Source organism: Taudactylus pleione, unplaced genomic scaffold, assembly GCF_031769625.1.
Source record: "Taudactylus pleione unplaced genomic scaffold, aTauple2 ptg000109l, whole genome shotgun sequence".
NCBI classification, from domain to species: domain Eukaryota; kingdom Metazoa; phylum Chordata; class Amphibia; order Anura; family Myobatrachidae; genus Taudactylus; species Taudactylus pleione.
The window spans coordinates 11,677,233-11,700,403 of record NW_028284511.1 but is presented as its reverse complement, the minus strand read 5'-3'; the positions used below and the strand labels follow the sequence as shown (position 1 = coordinate 11,700,403).

General features: G+C 43.4%; 1 protein-coding gene across 2 annotated transcripts in view; it reads left to right on the top strand.

The window, feature by feature from the left end:
• Positions 1-5,386: 5,386 nt before the first annotated feature.
• Positions 5,387-23,171, top strand: part of PHRF1 (PHD and ring finger domains 1) — a 94,344-nt gene continuing 76,559 nt past the window's right edge. Inside the window, exons 1-2 of one of the 2 annotated variants that reach the window (XM_088471006.1) lie at positions 5,387-5,494; positions 20,435-20,552. In XM_088471006.1, coding sequence (XP_088327132.1) covers positions 20,459-20,552 — 94 coding nt within the window. In that variant the 5' untranslated portion in view covers positions 5,387-5,494; positions 20,435-20,458. The remainder of the gene's footprint in view (positions 5,495-20,434; positions 20,553-23,171) is intronic. The other variant, XM_088471007.1, reaches the window with a different exon arrangement.

The window sequence follows — 23,171 nt, the reverse complement described above, 5'->3', positions numbered from 1 at the left end:
ATCCAGTGGCCTATCGTCTACAGTTACCCCCATACCTAAAAATCCCTAATTCCTTCCATATTTCCTTATTGAAGCCCCTGGTCCTGAATAAATTCCATTGTGCTCTACCTGCTTCTCCTCGAGTCCAGACGAAGAGAGGAGTTGAGTTTGAGGTCGCCCAGATCTTGGACTCTCGTCTACGCAGAGGTCATCTACAGTATTTGCTGGACTGGAAAAGTTACGGTCCAGATGAACGTTGCTGGACCGATGCTCGTGATGTCCATGCTCATCAGGAGATTCCATTCTGCCCATCCGGAGAAGCCTGGTGAGTGTCCTGAGGCCGCCCCAAAAGGGGGGGGTACTGTCACGGCCAGGGTATTTCAGCATGGCGCTAGGCGAGTGTTACCTGTGAGGTCATTGTGGAGCGGGCTGTCTGGTGGCGGAGCTGGTGTCTGGCGGGGGGCTTTGGCTGCGCGCGTTGTGCGGGCCTGTTGTCACTCTGCGCTGGTAAGGCCTGGTGGCGTCTCCATTCCGTTTGGCATGGGCGCCGCCATCTTGCCTTCTGGCCATGTGATGTGGCTGGCCAATCCTGGTGAGTCACATGTTCCCTCCGGCCAGTAACAGCACGGCATGGGGTATTTAGGAAGGGTCAGTGCCTTCCTTCTTTGCCAGTGCAATGTGTATCTCAGCCTAGCTGAGAGGGAGTTCTCTGTGCTGTCCTGTTCCTGTGAATTCGCTGTCTGCCAGTCAGCTCCTAGCTCCCACTGGACTACCCTGCTTCCTCCATCACCCTTGCCCATACCTGAGTGCCTGAGCCTGCTGACATCCTGCGCTTCAGTTCACTACCTGTATACCTGGCTTGTTTATTTTCAGTTTCACTACCTGCACAGCTCTAATTGTTTCTACTTGGACATTAACCCTTTTACTCCCACCACAGAACTCTTGTGCACATTTATATATTCCTGGACTTTTATTTACTGCCATTCTATGTTTACTCAAGCACTTATTAAAAATCCTAGTTTTATTTTCAAATCTGCTTCTGTGATCGCTCCTGCTACCACCCCGGGTCCACAAACAACCCAGAATATCACACCCACTCCCTTGGCTGAGAAGCAACACCGCACATGAATGGTCTCAGGATGTGTGGGATTGCTTCTCAGCCAACCCCACAGGCATGGAGACTACTGCTGCTGAATGACAGCAACCTCCTTAACCCCATTACAGCCCAGTGCTGGGGAGATTAGAGGGGGGGGCGGCGGTGGACACGGGTCCCTTCAACAAGCTCTGGCCCAATTAATTAGTACAAGCTCCAGTCCCTCTCAGCGCCCCTGAGCATATATCACTTTTACCTAATTTTAATGTTGGCATTAGTTCAGCTCTTCTTAGGCAACAAGGGACTCAGGGGCTACAGGAAGGTACAATTACCCTTGTCTCCAGAATTTCCTTGACATCTTTAAAAATTATCTTGAGTACCTCAGGGGCCACTAGATACACTGAGTTCTTAATGCGATGATCCTCCCTGGCATCAACATAATGGGCCACCACAAATGTGAGGAAGGACACCCTAATGCTAAGGGTGGAAGCTTATAGTTTTAGCAAATTAATTGGAGTTGTTGTACGACCGACACCAACCCCATATGCCTGGTTTGAATGTCCATTATTTGCGACCCTATTTGTACCACTTCTGGCCCTACTTTGTGCTTGGTGTCTGTTAGTAGAGCTACTCCTGGGTCAACACACCTACCTCCCACTCCAGGTATGCTGTCATCCGGTTGATATATGAAGCCGCTTCACCTTTGTTTCTAGAGCTACAGTATAGTAGGAATGGATATCTGAAGCCAATGGCTAGCAACCATTGATGTTCTCAGCTCAATGGAAATAGTTTTTCCATTCGTTGTTGGGTTTGTGATGGTTGCTAACCATCGCAAGCCTCCTTCTGATGCTCATCAGATGGCTGTCTTACCTAAATTCTTCTGCAAATGCCCGCAAGAGGTGTCTATGCCACAGCAGCTTTGCACATTTGTGAGTTCTCATTGCCGTCTGCACACAACACAACCATCGATGGTTACATCCTGTTGCAAGATATGTGGCCAATGACGAAATCGTCGCCATTCTTCAGCATCTCCATGCCTCTGAGTGAATGATCCAGCCCATGCAACCTGCAATTTATTTGTGCAAGTACAGATGTGTCCTCTTGCATCCTTGGTGCTCACGCTGCAAACGTGCGCACACATTGCGCCATGTGATTAGCCACGGAACACCATGGCGCACGCTGCGTTCGTACCATGAATTGTATGGGGTCGCAGGCAAATCGCACCTGCACTTATTTGCAGGTGCAATTTGCCACACAATTGGCAAAGATGCAACTGGACATACCTGTATGGACTAGTATTAGGGCTTTCTTTCTTACAATTATCTCCCTGGCTCAGGTATGGCTGTATACTTGATTTTGTCTAACCTGTACTGCATGAATCCTGGAGCGCATAAGCTTCATCAAGTGCTTACTCGGCTGTTCAAAATAGGGAGGGGATGATGAGTTTTTGAGTGACCACTGTATTGCAATTGTAGAGACCGGTGAATTCCTGTACTACCTATCGATAAGTGGATGCGAGCCATGAGGATAATTTCCAATCCCTCCAACAGTGGACATACACATGCAACAATTGCTTGACATTCCAACTGAACCTCTGTACAGCCTGTTATGTTGTTGGTTATATGGGTGGTGCAAAGTGGTCAGACCCTATGCATCAGTTCTCCCTGAAATTGGGACCCTGTTCATTGACTACATCTTAAGTGAATCTCACATGGTCAAACATGTCCATAAGGAACTGGAATGCTCATAATTTATGAGTACCAGTCTATCAAAGGGAAAATAAATCAGAATAATTCTAAACCATTTCCCGGTATGGCTAGGCTAAGGACAACTTTATCTAACGCCTTTAGCTGGATCGGTTCCCCAATTGTAAGTAGAATTTGAAGTGGATCCCCAGTCCTTTGACACACATTTGAAATGGCCTTGAAAAACTTCATCCTACATAATCCCCCACCCAAAGCTAGGTTGCAAGCTCACACTAGTCTTCTGCTACTGTGCTTTTATGAGCTAGTGTTAGCAGCTGCACAATACCTCAGGGAACAACCTGCTGCCAGTCAGTCAGCTAAGATTTGTGGGGGAGTGCATGTCAGTCACTCGTTTTAACAGTCTGGCTTCTCATACTACCTGGTCAAGCTAGCCGCAGCGCATACTAGAGAAATAGAGGCTTCAGCATCCTGAAGCCACTGAACCTAATTTTTCCAGCTGCAGTTTGTAAATGCACCCACATATTCCTGGAGGTGACTGTCTCCACACCCAGACAACCTCCACCTGGAACAATGCTTCCAGTGTATCATGAACTCTGGAATAGAGGAGCTCTTATAGGGACAGATGTTCATCAATGCAATAAGCTGCCATGAAAGAGCTGGGATGGGCTCCTGGGACAATTCCTTGTCACTTCAGGCAGGTTTGCTTGTTAACACCCGAAGCACTGTGGCGATGTGACAGGTCGTTGAGTTGGGGTATTCCACTGACTGTATATTTTTTGTAGTAGAGAATCACTCAGAGACCAGTGTATATATAGCCTCCCGGAACAGATGATGCTGTGGTGCAGGACATTTGTAGTGGTACAGAGAACAGTGTTTAGTCTTTCGTGGAGGGAGAGGACTGTTGCTGTGCTTCAGGGGGTTATTTCTGGCCATGAATAGACTGTAAACCAATTAAGTCTGTGCTGACAGTACTGCATTGCATCATTCGCTGTCCATATTTGTCACCTGACTGGCAGGAAGTTCCTTTTGTTTGCCTCAAGCAGGCCTCATGTATTACATTTGCCATACATTAATTTATATGCTACTGTGCTGTCACTTCTGAACAGTCTCTTTTTTTCATAGATTGTAAACTCCCACAGGCAGGGCCCTCTTTCCTTGTGTTTCCTGTCTGCACTGTCCTATCTTACCTGTGACCTATGTAATCACCTTCTGCCTGGTGTGTAAAGGTGAAATGTTTCAAACCTTGGAGAGAGAAAAAATGAAGCTGTTGCCAATAGCAAACCAATTAGCTTTGAGCTATCATTTATCTAGCACAGTCTACAAAATCACAGAAGCTGGTTGCTATGGGCAACCTCTCCACTTTATCTGTCATGATAAAGCCTATGGCCCTTTGTAGCGCATTAAAATAAATACTAATAGTAATAATAATGAAAAGGGGAAAAAATCCTTGAAAATATGTCATTTCATTTTAATTTTGCAAATGAACCTCATGCCTCACAGAGTCAGTGAAATCAGGTTTTTCATGCAAAGAATATCCTGCATTCTCCATAATAATAGATGCCATCATTAGACAGCTGCCTGCACACTGTGTAGGAGACAATGGTGCAGATGAATGAAGCTCTGGAAAGTAATAAAGTGCAGAGTGATAACCGTCCAGCCACTCAGCTCCCTACTGTCATGTTAAATGCATACCCTCCAACTATACCGTTTTAGCCGGTACAGTACCGTTTTCTAATGGTCTGTACCGGCAAACGGGGCTGTACCGTTTTGTACCGGGTTGGTATACTCACCAGATTTGTTAAGCAACACTGTTGGGACACAGGACTCCCACAGCGCTGCTGAGTGACAGCCGACCTCCGTGCTTCTCTGCTCTGACCGCCAGCGCTGGTATACATACAGAACATGCAGTATATTACTGCAAGTTCTAAACTAGCCAGCGTCCGATACCCCCACCCCCCATGGACACGCCCCTTTACCCGTGATCACACCCCTTTTTCTGTGGCCATGCCCCCATGTACCGGGTTCTTATTGGGAAATGTTGGAGGGTATGTAAATGCTGTGTTTGAAAAATGTCAGTTGGGAGCTGATTGGCTGGTCGTTTATCACTCTAAACTTTATCACTTCACAGACCTTCATACATATGCCCCATTGTCTTCTGCTACACTGTTGCTAAACATTCACATGTGCCGTAACCATGGAGACACATTAGCAATGGTTTACTCCACAGTATCAGACGTATCACACCTTCTAACGCGGACAAGTGGAGGTGTTACTCCTAGCAACCAATCAGCGTCTAGCTAGAATGTATTTCATACGTTCTAGAAAATGATAGTGAGAATGTGATTGGTTGCTATGGGTAACACCTCCACTTGTCCGCTTTAGGCTCGATAACTCTCCCCCTATTATATGCGCTCTAATACTGATATAGGACAACATGCAGAGATATGCAGTGAGCGGGGACATGTTAGCAGTCAGCTCGGCTGTTCCTTACTCCCCTGGTGAGTCCTCATCACTGCCATTTTCGCCGCCTCCATGGTAACCAGGGAATCTTACCAAGTGCCCTGGCGTCACATCTGGGCGGGCCTAACTAACAGCCTGACGTCACCACTTGTAGCTGTAACCCCGGATGCAGATCTGCCAGGACCGCTGTTGGCTTCCGGACGCAGTGTCAGTGTTTGGGCCGCACACGGAATATGCAGTGACGAGACCCCGGTGGGTGAGTGACAGTGTGATATGAGGCCTATCAGCAGTGTGCTTCGTTACGTCAGGTCGAAACACAGTCGGCGACGTGACGTCACATATTAGTTGGCGGAGTCCATTACCTGTCACCCTCCGTTAGCTTTGCGTGTTCTGTTCCTTATGGCTATGGGGACACATAAGTAGCCCCTCAGCAGAGGGTGTCTCAGATCAGGAGCTGCCCGTCACCAGGCTGTAATGCTCCCCCCCTCCCCCTCGTCTGCTGCCTTGTTTCCAGCAAGGATATCCTGTCTCTTGTGTGAGCTTCCATTGACGAGTGTTGTTGGAAGTGTTGCTCTAAGTCTAGTTCAGACAGGCTGTAAAATAAGCTGAGACTTATGGTTCCACAGCAGCTGCAGAGTCCTAGATTACATGGTTCTACTGCAGGCCTGGACAACCTGTGGTTCTCCAGCTCTTGTGAAACTACTAGTCCCAGTATACCCACCCACTGATCAGCTTGTAAAGCATGCTGGGACTTGTAGTTTTTCAACAGCTGGAGAGCCACAGGTTGGCCAGGCCTGCTCAACTTTCTTATCAAGCAGATTTCAGATCACGTACTGTCCATCTGCCTCCCTATACATTCATGTTCCCATATTACAGGTTACTACTCTGACTGCATGTAGGTTACCCCATACAGTTGTGTGATGTTTAGCACTGTCATAGGATAAATGACGTGTGTGATGGTTACATCATATAACAATAAATTCCTGTTTCTCTTTATTCTCTTCCAATGTCTTATTAATTTGCCATGCAGTGCCATACCAATGTGTTCTGCTACATCTTTACTGATCGTGCTACAAACGTGCGCATGCATTGCGCCATGTTATTACCTGCAGCAGCATAAGCTACGCAATGCTATGGCGCGCACTGCGATCGCAGCATGCATTTTTATGGAGGCACAGGTGCGAACGCAGTGTACATATACACTCGCGGGCACACACCTCGTACCATGCGTGGAGCGATTTGCTGTGAACGCAGCAAAGCTGTAGCAGGACACGTGTATATCAATATTCAAGAATGATGGGTTATATTGTGGATAAGACCATAACATGGATAAAAGGTCCTTTTTAGGTAATATTGCCTGTCACTGATTAATAAGTGTTTAGTTCTTATATTCAATGTAATTCTTTCTATCCTCTATTATATTGTATGACTTTAGATCATTGATTCCTAATGATAAGGTCTAATCAGCATTTAAAAGCTGTCTGTAGTAATGGACAGAACAAGTGATGGTAGGCCATATTTACATTACTTCAGAGTCTTCCTTACTATGTATCATTGCTTCAGCAAGTAAACACTGTTAACCCCTTGTGTGACATTATCTTAGGGCTGATGTAATACAGCGGTTTAAAAGCCAATGATATGCATGGAATTAATCATTGCCTTTCCCACTCTATTACTACCTATATAAAGCCATGGCTAAAAGTTTTGAGAATGACACAAGTATTGGTTTTCACAAAGTTTGCTGCTTCAGTGTTTTTAGACCTGTTTGTCAGATGTTACTATGGTATACCGAAGTAAAATTACAAGCATTTCATAAGTGACAATTACATTAAGTTTATGTAAAGAGTCAATATTTGCAGTGTGGACCCTTCTTTTTCAAGACCTCTGTAATTCGCCCTGGCATGCTGTCAATCAACTTCTGTACCATGGCTGTAGAGCTGGAAAACAATCATATTGAGCTATTAAACACTTACTGGAATCTAAACCCATTCTAATGGGAGAGAAGTGCAGCCATTACATTTGTACTACCACATGCCCTGCATTGATACAGAAACTCTAAATGAATTCTGCTTGCCACTTCAAAATGCTGGCAGTGGGTGCTAGTATGAGTGGGAGGGCAAAATCATGATGGCAGCTTGTGACTTGTCCTACTGCTCAGTCCTGATTTTTGGGCCAGGGCTGTAAGAGGAAGTGAGGAGCTCCTGGAGTATCATTGTTTCAGCACAATAGTTTCCTGGTCAGAAAATTGCCACGTTCCAAACTGTGTGTTTGTGACCCTACTCTGAGGCATGTGACAATTACATGTGCAGCAGATCTGAAAAAAAAGAATGCTGCACCTATCTAGAGCGGATTTATATAATGGGTGGTGTTGCATGTTAATGAAGTTATTAGCACACCTTTGTTATTCCATGTAAGACCATTAAGGATGTGACTCTGCCATGTGGGCCTACGGTTAGTTGTGATTATGCCTTTCAAAGATTATTGCATGTGTCTGATGTATATTATACTGTAAACACCATCAAATAGTTACCAATTGCCTCTAATTTTCTGTAACGGACCCAGGATTAACAGATTTATACATGGAAATATCCCTGTTTTTTAACAGTGACAGATTGCACAATAACATTTCTTTTTGTCTACCTGCTAGCAGTAATTCTTACCAGCTATCCTTATTGTATTGCAATACTCCATTGTCCGCTGAGACAGTAGTGTAATACCCCTTTCACATTGCAAATGCCGGGTCGCACCTGGGATTTGTACACGCGTCAATCCCGGGTGCAAACCGGCTGAGACCCCTTTCAGACTGGCGGCTCAACCCGGCAATAATGCCGGGTCGATGACGTCGCCGCCATCGCTGCTGAGCTGGCGCTTGGAGATGAGATCATCGACAAGTGACGGCTCTTCCTAAGCAATGAAGGGAACCAGGATTACCTGTTCACAATGCACCGCGAGCCGGGTTGAACGCGCATTCAACCCTGCTCATTACTTGAGTTGAAATGCCGGGTCGCTCTACCCAGATTATTTTGACTGGGCCCTTTCACACTGCGCAGTAACCCTGGTTATTTGCTGGCATTGTGAAAGGTGTATAAGTGACATACTCATGTGCTCTGTAGCAAAGAGTTCCTTCAAAAGTAGCCCCCGTTATTATAAATAATAAATAGATTAGAGTTTATGGTGGTGGAGGAAAGCACCAAGCTGCTCACGATTGGTACAGAAGTCGCAGTGACTAGTCACTGACCAGCTGGGTGATTCCTGCCTCCCCCATAAACTATTGATCAATTTATTTACCATTCTAGGTCAGAAGTTATTTATGCTGAGCACCTGCTTTTTGCCTGCTGCATTCTTCATATATCCGCAGTAAAGGGGCCTATCCATTAGCAGATCTTTCTGAAAGACAAAAGATTTATCTTTTGAAAATCACTGGAGCTGCGGTGACAGATATCTATCATGTACATGACAGATTTTTGCAAACGACGAACGATATTGCATGACAACATTCTGGGAGTGTTTTTTTTTTTTTTTTTAATGTTTGTATTCATTTTCATTAAAAAAAATCGTTCGTCGTTTACCTCGACAGATATTTCTAATATCTGTCAGCGATAAACGATAATTGACCAACATGTTGGAGAGACAAATGACCCAATTTGTCGGCCGCAGGAGTGCGCATTTTTATCTTTCAGAGCCTGTCCATTAGCAGATAAATTGAACGATAAATCGTTCATCGTTCAAATTTATCTGCTAATGGATAGGCCCCTTTATTCATCTTGCTGTAACAGTACAGTATTTGCTGCTGCATGCTAAAAGCTTTGCATTGTCATTCTTTAAGAACCCCTCTTGGTTTACACAGTGGTGATTTTGATTTATTTTTGTTCTCTTTACTGATTAAAATAAAATTATACTTATACTTAATGATTTGCTCTGAAGTAAAAAAAAAAAAAAAAAAAGGAAGCAAACATTAAACATTTCTGTATTAAATGTGGACCATATTGAACAATGTTTACCTGAACTATGGAAATGTCCAATCCTATTAATAATTCCAAGTGGGGGTTGTAATACTTTTTTTTTCCCCCTCCATCTGTCTTGCTTAAGGCTTATAGAAAAAAAAATACCTTGTTGATCATTGTAAATTTAATAAATATAAGTATGCCCCATAAAACACTTACAGAAAGTTAGTAATATTCAAAAAAGATGCAGTAAAAAACGAGATATTTTAATACCAACAATATTGATGATGATAATAAAATCCTATTTCATAGGAATGCTCCACGCATACATGTTGCAACCATAATGGACACAATAAACAAATGTTACATGAAACAGTGTTTCTCTCTTTATGTTGCTATACAGAAAATAATCACAATTCAAAATAGCAGCTAGGAGCTCCCTGATTCTATGCTCTTGTATATAACCAAGTGTTTTTATTATTAATTTGTATAGCCCCATCCGGCTGATTTTTAAAGAATTAATTAATACTCCAGATTTCTTTTTTCTTCCTCAATTGATTCTCGTGAGTGGTACAATAAACTTGTATATCCGGCCACCAAGTGTCTTATTCAATTCATCCGTGTATACTGATGGTTTATAGACCCGCTGCTGTCATAATCCCTGTATTAAGAGGGGGCCACTTGCCTCTTATATATTGCGGTACCTTGTGTAAATGTTCAAAGAAATTTCACTTTTACATATGTTTATTGTGTCCATTTGCGGTTGCAACATGTAGGCTTGGAGCATTCCTATGAAATAGGATTTTATTATTATCAATGTTGTTGTTATTACAATATCTAGGTTTTTACTGCATCTTTTTTGTATATTACTAACTTACTTTAAGTGTTTTATGGGGCATACATATTTTTTTTATTCAATTTACACTGGACATGTTTTCTAAGCGCGGTTAGTTTCCCTTTTTATTTTCTCTGTATGTTATTGGCTAGCAACCACATTTACTGCAGCTAGAAAAATTGCCAAGAATATAGAAAGGAGGATTACTATTGGGTTACTATAGTTTTATTATTCTGTTTAAAGCGCCGGGGCTGTATGTTTTGATTCTTGTTGACCATTGGTCTGTTCCCATTAATTTGATGACTGTTAAGATTTCAGAACAAGTGCCTTCTCTGCCCTAAAGTACTGTTTTGCTAATAGAAGCACCTATCCAACAGATATTTTCTTTATTTTATCTGCTGTGTGGCCGTGTTCAGTATATGACAGCAAATGAAATAAAGTATCCCTAAAGCTGGTGACCTACGTTGAAATACAGCACCCAATATTCATCAATTGGTCTGATATAACAGTGCATTTGGCCTAAAAAGACCAGAATGGCAGACAATAATTCTATTATGGGGAATTACATTTTTTTCTTGTGCCCGATGGGCTATATTTAGACGCGTAAAACAGCTAAGCATGTGCAAAGTAATAGGTGCTACCCTAACGGCGGACTTTTAACAGGTTTCTGCTCGCCACCTCTGCAGGCACTCGCACACATTAGCATAAACAATTGAATAGCTTTTGATCACTTTAGACAGATGAAAGGGTGCCCAAAAACAATTGAATTCCCCCCCATTGAATTCAATGGGACTATTATCAGACATAATAGAGCATATGGGGTGGATGTTCTTTTTGGCCTGTGTGTGCTGCAATTTTCCAACAACATTAATACCCGGAATTAATTCATAAGTGAATAGGCCGCTTCACCTGAGAGATGAAAAGCCTGATCATTTCTGAATTGGCCATCTATGTATGTGGCAAAGTTAAACAATTACTAGGTCATTGACATTTTTTTTTTTATAACATACCCTCCTGATCTCCAAGCCAACCATGTTTTAATTGACCCTTCATGCACAGCGTATTTAATAACTGCCTAAGGTACTAACTAAAGCACTTGTGCTTATGCATGGATATCCTTAAAACCTGTTAGGATGCTGTGTGTACCAAGTTTGGGAAACACTACTTAAGGGTATATCCAATTGCAGGTGTAATCCCCCCCCCCCTTCCTAATAATTAAGCAATTTAAATTTTCCAGTGTGTTTTAATTAGTCAATAATACCTTTTGCAATGCTGTCTTTTTCCTCTGTGTCCCCGACTGAAGTCTTCTGCCTTCGTCTTCTCCAGCAGCATGAGTGTTATGGTCCTTGTTAGTGTGTGTGACCCCCTGTATGAGGGGTGTTTCCTGTGTTTGTGTGTGAGAGACCCCTGTCAGTAGTGTGTGTGCAGGTGGTGTGTGGAGCTTGCGGCAGCTGAGTGAGTAGCACTGGAACACAGGTGAGTGTAGTGTGTGCGTGCAAACATTTCCCCCCTGCAGGATTTTGGCTGCTAAGAAAACAAAATCTGCAACCACTTTTTTCATTAGTTAATACCAGTGGCTATCGGGAGCGGTAATTCAAAAATGGGCACAAGGTCCGCAACATTTTTCATGGCAAAATCTAGCAACCAATTGGATAGGCTTCTTAGTGTATGACTAGGTTGGTGTGTGTATGTATGTGTATGTGTATGTATATATATATATATATATATATATATATATTATAGTGTTCCTTCTAGCTCCGGCGGGAGGCAGGGCGCCGGAGCTAGAGAGGGCATGTCTATAAGACGTGTCCCCTTTTCGTCACTCTTGGGGGCGTGCCCGGCACTTACGGACACGCCGGGCAGCCCCCAAGCCCTGCAGACAGGGAGAATAGACGGCGTCTATTCTCCGGCGGTGACCGGGTCACCGCATGTTTCTCCACCCGCGGGACACTGCGTCCCGCGGGTGAGAACGGCTCCCGCAGGCTGTGAGGGCAGGGCGCTTTTTGCCCTCCTCCTGGAGGGCAAGGTGCTTTTTGCCCTCCAGAAGGAGGGCAGGGCGCCGCGCCCCGCTAAAACAGCCTAGCGGGAACGCTATATATATATATATATATATATATATATATAACACATACACAGTACCAGTCAAAAGTTTGGACACGCCTTCTCATTCAATGTTTTTTGTTTATTTAAATTATTTTCAACATAGAAGATTAATACTGAAGACCTCAAAACTATGAAAGAACACACATGGAATTATGTTGTAAACAAAAAAGTGTTAAACACATCAAAAGATGTTTTATATTTTAGATTCCTCAAAGTAGCCCCCTTTTGCTTGGATGACAGCTTTGCACACTCTTGGCATTCTTTCCATCAGCTTCATGAGGTAGTCTCCTGGAATGGTTTTAAATTAACAGGTGTGCCTTGTTAAGAGTCAATCTGTGGAATTACTTGCCTTCTTAATATGTTTGAGACCATCAGTTGTGTTGTGCAGAGTTATGGAGCATACACACGGTCAGATTTGTCAGACTTGTCAGATTTGTCAGATGAACGACTGACCGATTGAACGATTTTTGACTGCATTAAAATGAATGGAATCGTCCAAGTCTGACTGCAAACCCATCAGATGTCAGATATCGTTATCTGACAAACGGGAACGTGCATCGTTGATTGTCCATCGTTCAGGCATGTCAGATATGAACGATTTTCCTTCAGATATGAACGACTGAACGATTTTTAAATCGTTATCGTTCATATCTGAAGGAAAAATCTGACCGTGTGTATGCACCATAAGGGTTACTACACAGTGGACACCACTATTTGACTACTGTTGTAATCCATATTATGGCACCAACCACTCAACTCAGTAAAGAGAAACGACAGTCCATCATTACTTTAAGACATGACGGTCAGTCGATAAGGAAAATTTCAAGAACTTTGAATGTATCCTCAAGTGCAGTTGCAAAGCCATCAAACGCTATGATGAAGCTGGCTCTCATGAGGACCGCCCCAGGAAAGGAAGACCAAGAGTTACCTCTGTTACAGAAGATAAGTTCATTAGAGTTACCAGCCTCAGAAAACGCTACTTAACAGCACCTCAGATTAGAGACCACATGAAGTCTGCACAGAGGCCCTGATTCAGAGCCGGACGCTCTGACAGAGCGCTCGCCCTGAATCAGGGCCATCCTTCTTGTTTTTCAGAGCGGCCTCCTGGCCGCTCGCATAGCTGTGGGTTGCCACCCACAGCTATAGCGAGCGTCCAGGAAGATGGTCGCGATGGTCAAGACCATCGCGACCATCGGGCTTGCGACGAGACCCTTGTGGTAGGGTCTCGTTGCCGCAAGCTCCAGAGTGCTTTTGGCTCTATCAGAGCCGAAAGCACTCCCACTGACATCACTTGTGATGTCAGTGGGGCCAGCCCCTTACGGTAGGCGTTACCACGGGAACGCCTCCGTCTGGGCAGCCCTGGCCCGCCCACCAAAGGGGGCGTGCTGTCACTCAACATCGACAGCACGCCCCTTTTGATACGAGACCCAGAGCGACGGCTTGCCCGTCGCTATCAGGGTCTCGCGCATGCGCACAACGGAGCCGACTCCGTCGTGTGCGTGTGCACTGGGCCACCATCGACCCGCTTGCGAGCACATCTAAATCAGGCCCAGAGTTCAAGTAGTATACAAATCTCAACATCAACTGTTCAGAGGAGACTGCATGAATCAGGCCTTCATGGTCATATTGCTGCGAAGAAGCCACTACTGAGGATGAACAACAAGAAGAGGAAGAGAAATGTTTGGGCCAAGAAACACAAGGAATGGACATTAAACCCGTGGAAATCTGTACTTTGGTCCGATGAGTTCACATCAGATGTCCAGGCTTCCACAATCACCTGACCTAAACCCAATTGAGCTGGTTTGGGATAAGCAGCCAATAAGTGCTCAGCACCTCTGGGAACTCCTTCAAGACTGTTGGAAAACCATTCCAAGAGACTACCTCATGAAGCTGACTGAGAGAATGCCAAGAGTGTGCAAAGCTGTCATCCAAGCAAAAGGGGGATACTTTGAGGAATCTAAAATATAAAATATATTTTGATCTGTTGAACACTTTTTTTGTTCAGCAAATCAAAATAATGTTTTATGTTCATTATTAAATAATTCCATATGTGTTATTTCATAGTTTTGATGTCTTCAGTATTAATCTATTATATTGAAAATAATTTAAATAAACAAAAACCATTGAATGAGAAGGTGTCCAAACTTTTGACTGGTTGTGTGTGTGTGTGTGTGTGTGTGTGTGTGTGTGTGTAATAATAATAATAATAAAAAAAAATAATATATATATATATAATATTATTTTATATTCCTGGGGAAAAAGACAACACCATAGCTCTTGCTGGAAAATAAACTGAATTTGGCAAACTGGGGAAAGAGCACTACAGATGCCATGAAATATATATATATTTATTTTATGTAAACGGACCGAATTGAATAGAGAAAACTTTGTGTAGAGCTTAATTCCTGAATAGTTGGTTTATATTGTATAAAGGATTAACTTCATTTGACTACCATTCTGGAGGTATTCCAAACACTTATTACATAAAATTTTGGGCAAAGTCCAAAATAAAAAGAAGTATTTCATTGTTAGGGCATGACGATCATAAGTATAGGCGATGCCCCTTAAAATTGTCTATTTTAATATACATCTATTAAAAGCTCAAAAGTGCAAACATAATGAAAAATAAAGACCATGAATAAACATTAAACCCACTTTGTATAGTTGTCTGTATTGCAATGGTGATGTTCAGAATAATAAGTATTGGTATTCTGTTGCCTGTTTCATACATTTGTTTTCTATTAGCCATTTCCCAATAAAAATAAAAAAAATAGCAATTCATGTGATTTTTTATTTTATTTACTCTTACATATTTAACATCTTTCTTTATTCATATAGTGACTGAAAATGTAGGGATAAGAAAATTAAGTACATTTGAAAAGCAGGAAGATAGGGAGATTCAGAACATTGCCTAAAGCCGCGTATCCACTTGCAGATATAAATAAGCGATTGAATGATAATGTTATCGTTCAATCGCTCATTAATCGGGCAGGTTACTGTTGGAAACGACCAGCAATGTGCGCTCCTGCTGGTTGTTTCCGACATCAATCATCGCCTGAACATGACTGTTAATCTGCCGATAACGACAGACTGGCCATGTTCAGGGATGAGGGAGGGTGCCTGCACTGAACGACAATGTTCAGTGTAGGCACTACAGGGGATGAGGAACGATTGTACGATTAGAATGTTGTAATTGTACTGCCCTTTCACTATCTGCAAGTGGATACGTGGCTTAGAGAAGAGAGGGGAATCTGGTGTTGTGCCTTCCCTAGGTCTCCAGGGCATTCTCTTGTCCTGGTTCTCCTTCTACATCTCAATCTGCTCGTCCAGTGTTTGTTTCCCTGGATATTCCTCCCCTCAGCCCCTATCAGTTGGAATATCACATGTCTAGGGCCTCTGCTCTTCTGTATCCAACTCATTTCCCTTGGAAAAGTAGTAAACTCCATTGCATTTCAGTCAGTGGTTGCGCCACGTTTCCAATGGAGTAATATGGGTCTTTTTATCCAAAGATGAGCATCATACTGGTACTGGCATCGTACTGGTCAACATATTGGTAAACTGGCTTCTGATATTCAAAATACAAACAGTACAGCATTGTAATAACATACATGTTTCATATTTAGAAGAAAATATAAAATACAGGTTGAGTCTACCATATCCAAAATGCTTGGGACCAGGGGTATATTGGAATATTCCGTATTTTGGAATAATTGCATACCATAATGAGAGACCTTGGGAATAGGACCCAAATCTAAACACAGAATGTATTTGTGTTACATACACCTTATACACACAGCCTGAAAGTAATTGTGTACAATATTTTCAATTATTTTGTGGCTCAAACAGTTTGTGTACATACATGAAATTCATTTATGTTTCATATACACCTTATACACACAGCCTGAAGGTAATTTTATACTTTATTTTTAATTATTTTGTGCCTTAAACAAAGTTTGTGTACATTGAACCATCAAAAAGCAAAGGTTTCACTATCTCAGTCATGCTAAAAAAAAAAAATTCAGTATTTCAGAATATTTGGATATTGGAGACTCAACCTATATTGCCTAAACTCTCGGGGGTGGTATTCAATTGTATCGCCCCCCTACGTGCCCGACAGGAGCTATTCAATTGTTGCTCCTGTCGGGTTTAGGCAGTATAGCGGGGTTAGGGTTTTTTTTTTGGGGGGGGGGTAAGGGTTAGGCACGCATAGGTGAGGGGTTAGGTTTAGGCACTAACGGGGAGGGTTAGGGTGCGGTGTGGGGAGAGTTAGTGTTAGGCTACACTAAGGGAGGGTTAGGGGGAGAATGGGGGATGGTTAGTATACTTACTAACCACTATCAGGATGTCGCTGTCTGTATTTTGACAGCAGGCATCCCTACTGCCGGTATTACATTACTTTATATACGCAACCCTTCCCTGGGGGGCAACACAAGCAAGTGGCCCTGGTGTTGTTAATCCTGACTAGAGGTTACACGTAAAAAACGCAATAGCCCTCACAGGAACAAAATAAACACATTTTCCCCTACAGGAAAAACAAATCAAATGCAATGGCCCATATGCATTGCCCATGCCGCCCTACAAAAGTCTAACCTGACCTGTCAAGACTCGCACAGCAGAACTACTAGCTGCTGCCACTTCAACTTGCAGGCGCTGAAGAGCGGAATAGAGAGAGGAGCTCCCCCTTGCCCTCATCCATGGGCAGCACTGGCACACTGCAGCATCAGTGACTAAGTCACTGCAGATCACAATGCACAGTACTAAGCCCTGGAGAGAGTTAAACTGAATGAAGATAAAGTACCAACCAATCAGCTTCTGTCATTTTTCAAACACAGCCTGTAAAATTACAGGAGCTGTAGGCTGGTACTTTATCTCTCTCTAAGGCTTAGTACACAGACCCCCTAGTAAATACACATTACACCAAAAAAATATATCCACACAAGAATTAACATTTAAAAACATACTGCACATTATATATATATATATATATATATACACACATACATACATACATGCTTTATACACACTAGATTTAATGTCCTGTGTTGCCTGGCTCTCTTTTTAATTTTTTTTTTTTTAACTTTCTTCTCTCTTCAACCCACGTTTCTCCTCCCCACGTTTCCCTTCTTATTCCATCTTTCACTTCCCGCTCTCTCTTCTCCATATCTCTCTTCTCCCTCCACTATTTCTTTTTCTCCAATCCCTCAACTTCACTACTTTGTCTCTCTCTTCAATCCCATCTTGGTCTTTTTCCCCTCTTGCTCTCCTGCTCCTCTATGTCTCTTTGTTTCTGTTCTGCCCCTCTATGTCTGTCTTTGTTTCTGTTCTGCCCCTCTGTCTGTCCTTCTTTCCGTTCTGCCCCTCTATGTCTGTCTTTGTTTCTGTTCTGCCCCTCTATGTCTCTTTGTTTCTGTTCTGCCCCTCTATGTCTCTTTGTTTCTGTTCTGCCCCTCTATGTCTGTCCTTCTTTCCGTTCTGCCCCTCTGTCTGTCTTTTTTCCGTTCTGCCCCTCTATGTCTGTCTTTGTTTCTGTTCCGACCCTCTATGTCTGTCTTTGTTTCCGTTCTGCCCCTCTGTCTGTCTTTTTTCCGTTCTGCCCCTCTATGTCTCTTTGTTTCTGTTCTGCCCCTCTATGTCTCTTTGTTTCTGTTCTGCCCCTCTATGTCTGTCCTTCTTTCCGTTCTGCCCCTCTATGTCTGTCTTTGTTTCTGTTCCGACCCTCTATGTCTGTCTTTTTTCCGTTCTGCCCCTCTATGTCTCTTTGTTTCTGTTCTGCCCCTCTATGTCTCTTTGTTTCTGTTCTGCCCCTCTATGTCTGTCCTTCTTTCCGTTCTGCCCCTCTATGTCTGTCTTTGTTTCTGTTCCGACCCTCTATGTCTGTCTTTGTTTCTGTTCTGCCCCTCTATGTCTCTTTGTTTCTGTTCTGCCCCTCTATGTCTCTTTGTTTCTGTTCTGCCCCTCTATGTCTGTCCTTCTTTCCGTTCTGCCCCTCTATGTCTGTCTTTGTTTCTGTTCCGACCCTCTATGTCTGTCTTTGTTTCCGTTCTGCCCCTCTGTCTGTCTTTGTTTCCGTTCTGCCCCTCTTTCCTGCTCGTTTTGTATTTTGGAGAACATTGAGGGTTATTTTACAGCGTGTTACTTTTGCTGGGCATGCACTGCCAAATAAAATGCCTGTCAGACCGACAGACATTTTATCTGGTAGCCTGATACCCAGCTGATATCTGTGCTCCACCCCTGGGCAGGAGACATTTCCCTGTTCCTTCCCTAGGAAAGGAACAGGGGAAATGTCTGTCCGTCGGCTGCTGCTGGGCATACACTGCCCTATGAGGCCGACATTTAACCAATAATATATCACATTGGACGGGCATGCTGGACGATCTGGCATGCCCGACCGATCAATATTTTACTCTCTGTCGCCTGCACACACAATGCAATTATAGGGGCAATCTGCTGTTATCGAGTGAATCGCCCCGATAATTTATAGTGTATGCCCAGCATTAGCGTTAGGGCCAGGGTTAGTGTGTGACAGTAAAATTTTGGGTAATTGTGTGGTGCTTAGCGTTAGGGCCAGGGTGAGTGTGTGGTGCTTAGAGTGAGTGATAGTGTGCCTGGCAGGAATACAGTAAATGATGAGTGTAGACACTATGAGGGTCAGTGAGAGTTATATGAAGGGTGAATGTGACTGAGTGACAGGGCAATGAGAATCAGGGGAAGTGACAGGCAGTATAAGTGACAGGAATATTGAGTGTGTGTGTGTGTGTTAAAGGGGGGCTGAGGGCAGGGACACTAAAGGGAAGTTGGGGAGGGAGAGGACAGGGAGACTGAGGGCAACCTACAGAGGGGGTGAGGACGGAGACTGAGGGGGATTTACATTGAGTGCAGCCTATTAAGTGAGTTTGAGGGCACCAGTGGAAGCTATAGATTTCAATTATGCGATTGACAGACCTTGTGGTGTGTGTGTATGTGTGTGTGTATATATATATATATATATTTTATTATGTGCACTTCATTTTTTCAGGGACTCTCTAGTTGCGATGGCACTACAAGTCCCAGCACATCCAGTTGACAAGGTGTGCTGGGACTTGTAGTCTCATCTCAGCTGGACAGGCAGTCAGTGGCCGAGTAGTAGGGCCCCCAAACTTGTTACCTCCATGTAAGGTCCAGGTAATTCTAGCTACCAGGGGAAGCCTCCGGGTATCTGTAGCAGCACAGTCGCCGCAGGGATCAATAGCTCCCTCTTCTAACTGCTGACTCTGCAGTGTGGAGACAGACCGTGCGGGACAGCTGGGAAGTGGAAGGGAAGATGAGGTGCCTGGCTATCTCCCCTCACCCAGTGACGCCCCGCCCCTGGTGAATGTCTGAGCGATCTGCCCCTGAGTCCGACTCCTGGCTTGCGCTGCCCGCGGCCAGGAGACGTGCACAAGATGCTCCCCGGGCAGCTCCTTATTACAAGGGCTTCAAATAAAATCAGTGTGGCAGACGGCCGCACTGATTATCCTTTCTACACAAACTGAGTGGCCGGGGAGCATCCTATGCATGTCTCCTGGCCACCAGAAGTGTATGGAGAATGACTGCCCCATAACACTGAAATTATAATGGCCCGGGGGATAGGGTGCCCAGCCCGCCACTGCCTTCCCTATTACATGCACCCACACTAGGGATATTTTTGTTGGGAGCCAATTAACCAACCTGTATACTCTTGGAGTGTGGGAGGAAACCCATGTAAGCACAGGGAGAATATACAAACTTCACACAGTTAAGGGAATCGAACCTACGACCTCAGTGCTGTGAGGCAGTAATGCTAGCCATTACACAGTCTGTGCTGCTCAATATGCACATATGTCGTTGCTTCACAACTTATTTCAAGCAATTTACCAAATTTTATATCTTTTATATTAAATTAGTACTTTTGTGTAGTTTGAGTGAGGTGGTATTGTGGTTTTTAATAAAAGAAAACAAACTAAATGACCACCCTAAAAGCATATTCCTCCTGATGACATCTCACCGTGAACCAGATGACCTTATCCTTGCTTCTTTCTGTTTAGGCAATACCACTTCTATTCTATATAAGTACTTTAAGAGAGTTGCTCTGGCTCTTTACATCTCTCTGCTCTTTGCATATTTGTTGCATGTGATAGCAAGTACCAGAGATTGGTAGGGTGCAGTAAATAAACTTTTATTTTATGTAATCTGACGGATTGTAAATGATTTGTTACCAGATGTAACAAATGTGCTCTAATTACGCTAGTTATTACATTGTCCTAATGCCAAAAGCAGAGGGTGCAGATTACTGACTGACTGACTGTATTTGTGACAGGGGATGGTCTTCTAATGCAGAGAAATGGATGATGAGGAGAATCAGGATCAACTAATAAACAGGAACACTTCACAGGGGAAAGGCAGACGGCAAGGGCTCTTCCTCGCAAGTGATGACGGTAATTCCACAGCAACAACCTTAAATTTTCACTCTGATACTTTTGTCGCTAATAATTAAAATCTATTTGTTTAAAGCAAAAAATATTTGTTTTTAAATATGATAAGTTCCACCAATTTGATTCGCCTGTATCTGCTACTTTTGGCTCTGTAGCATAACCTTGTATTTAGACTGTATATCCTGCTGCTCTTTCATATACTGGTCAGAAGAAATGTTTTTTATTTTTTTTATTTTAGAATGATTTTGATTTCGAGGATTCTTTAATACCTCGTCATCAGGATAATAACATATACAAAAACTCTCATTAAGTACCCTCCACCATCACCGCGTGCAGGGGAAACAGGAAGTCGCACCATAGTGACGTTATCCATGTTCACCGTTGCCAAGGCAACCGCTCTGTGTATAGACAACAACAAACAGTGCAATCAAAAATGTTGGCAAATAATACAGTACATACAGAAAACAAAAAAACATGGCACAGATATCTGAATCATAATCTTTACAGATACCCATTAAGACATAAATTTTTAAATTTACATCTAAACACGTGTCCAAAAGACGATATTTCAAGCTCCTTAACATCATATGTTTAATGATAAGCCCATCAAACACGTTATCAACAGAGATCCTGACTAAGCTACCGCAGACTTAACACGCACATCGCACTGTTTATGTAAAACAATGCAGCCCCATATTCTCATTAATGCATCGCGGGAATAAAGTCCCTAATTTGTGAATCCAGCGTGTTTCGCATCATAATAGCCTGCCAGATCGATCTCCATGGAGCAATATTTCAGGAACATAATCAATCAGGATAAAGTTAAGCATGGCGAGGCTTATTAAAGAATCCTTGAAACGTTGATATTTTTATCCAGCCATGTGTGGAGTTTTCTGTTCGGAGTGCTGCCTATTTGTATGCTGTATATTGTACCCATGCCGCAGGGTTACTAGGGTGGGCACCCGACGCTGGTGTTGGACACTAAGGGAGTGCTACCCGCTTGTTGGACTGTGTGTATTCGTGTGTGTATATATATATATATATATATATATATATATATGTATGTCTGTGTGCAAAAAAACATTTTTGCATACATGAGGGTGGCTCAATAAATAAGGTAACAAGACCTCTCATTGCTTGGTACAGATTATTTTTCCACATAGTCCCCATACCTGGCTAAGCAATTGTTCTAACGGTGCACCAAGGCATCTATCGCGGCATAGAAGAAATCCGTGTGAAGTGCTTGAAGCCAGGACATGGTGGCTTGCTGAACTTCACCATCTGTTGTAAATCTCTTGTGAATCTGTTGTGAATCTCTTTCCACCCAGGTGCTTCTTCAATGATCTAAAGAGATGGAAATCACTTGGGGCCAGGTCAGGGCTGTAGGTAGGATGGTCCAGTACCTCCCAATGGTAACGCTATAACAACTCACACGTGCGGTTGGCTGAGTGTGGCCTGACATTATTGTGCAGCAATATGATGCTTGTTCCCAGTAACCCAGGTCGTTTTTGACAAATGGCCCGCCGCAACCGTCTCAATGTGTCACATGATGCACCAACATTTCATCGCCTGTAACAATATGCTGCAGGATCTACACTCTCTCATGGTGCTGCGTCAAGTGCACGGGAGACAATTCCATCCTATTGGTTTTTTTTTAGCTACTGTGAGTTATTTATTATTTATTTATTTATTACAAGTTATTTATATAGCGCACACATATTCCGCAGTGCTTTACAGAGAGAATATTTGGCCATTCACATCAGTCCCTGCCCCAGTGGAGCTTACAATCTATATTCCCTATCACATGCACACACACATACACACTAGGGGTAATTTTTGTTGGTAGCCAATTAACCTAGCAGTATATTTTTGGAGTGTGGGAGGAAACCGGAGCACCCAGAGGAAACCCACGCAAGCACAGGGAGAATATACAAAGTCCGCACAGTTAGGGCTGTAGTGGGAAACTAACCCACAACCTCAGTGCTGTGAGGCAGTAACGCTAACCATTACACCATCTGTGCTGCTTCCATACCCAACGTGAACCCTTTTTCCTGTCCCCCAGTTGCACATGAACGATGTTGTGCACATTACCCACTGAGATGTTCAGTTTGTCAGCAATATCACTAACTCGAATGCGTCTGCCTCACGAATAAGACCTTTAATGCGGCACAAGTTGTCACCTGTGGTGGACGTGCTTGGCCGGCTGGATCGCTGCTCATCTTGAATGTCTGTCCTGCTGTTATCAAAGGCAGTGCACCAAACTTGTTACCGTGGCATCACGTTATCACAGTACACTTTGACAAGCTGGCGATGCATTTCAGCTGCTGATGTGCCATTTAGACGCAGAAATCAGATCACACTTCTCGCCTCAATGTATGACCATGTTTCTGCCAGCCCAGCCATGACTGATATGAGGTGCAATGGCAACGAGTGAAAGCAGTGGTCTACCTGCTCCGGCCTGGTGGGAAATTAGACTGAAATAGAGAACCTTACACTTGTGAGAGGTCTTGCTACCTTACTTATTGAACCACCTGTGTGTGTGTGTGTGTGTGTGTGTGTGTGTGTGTGTGTGTGTGTGTGTGTATATATATATATATATATATATATATATATAATTTTTTT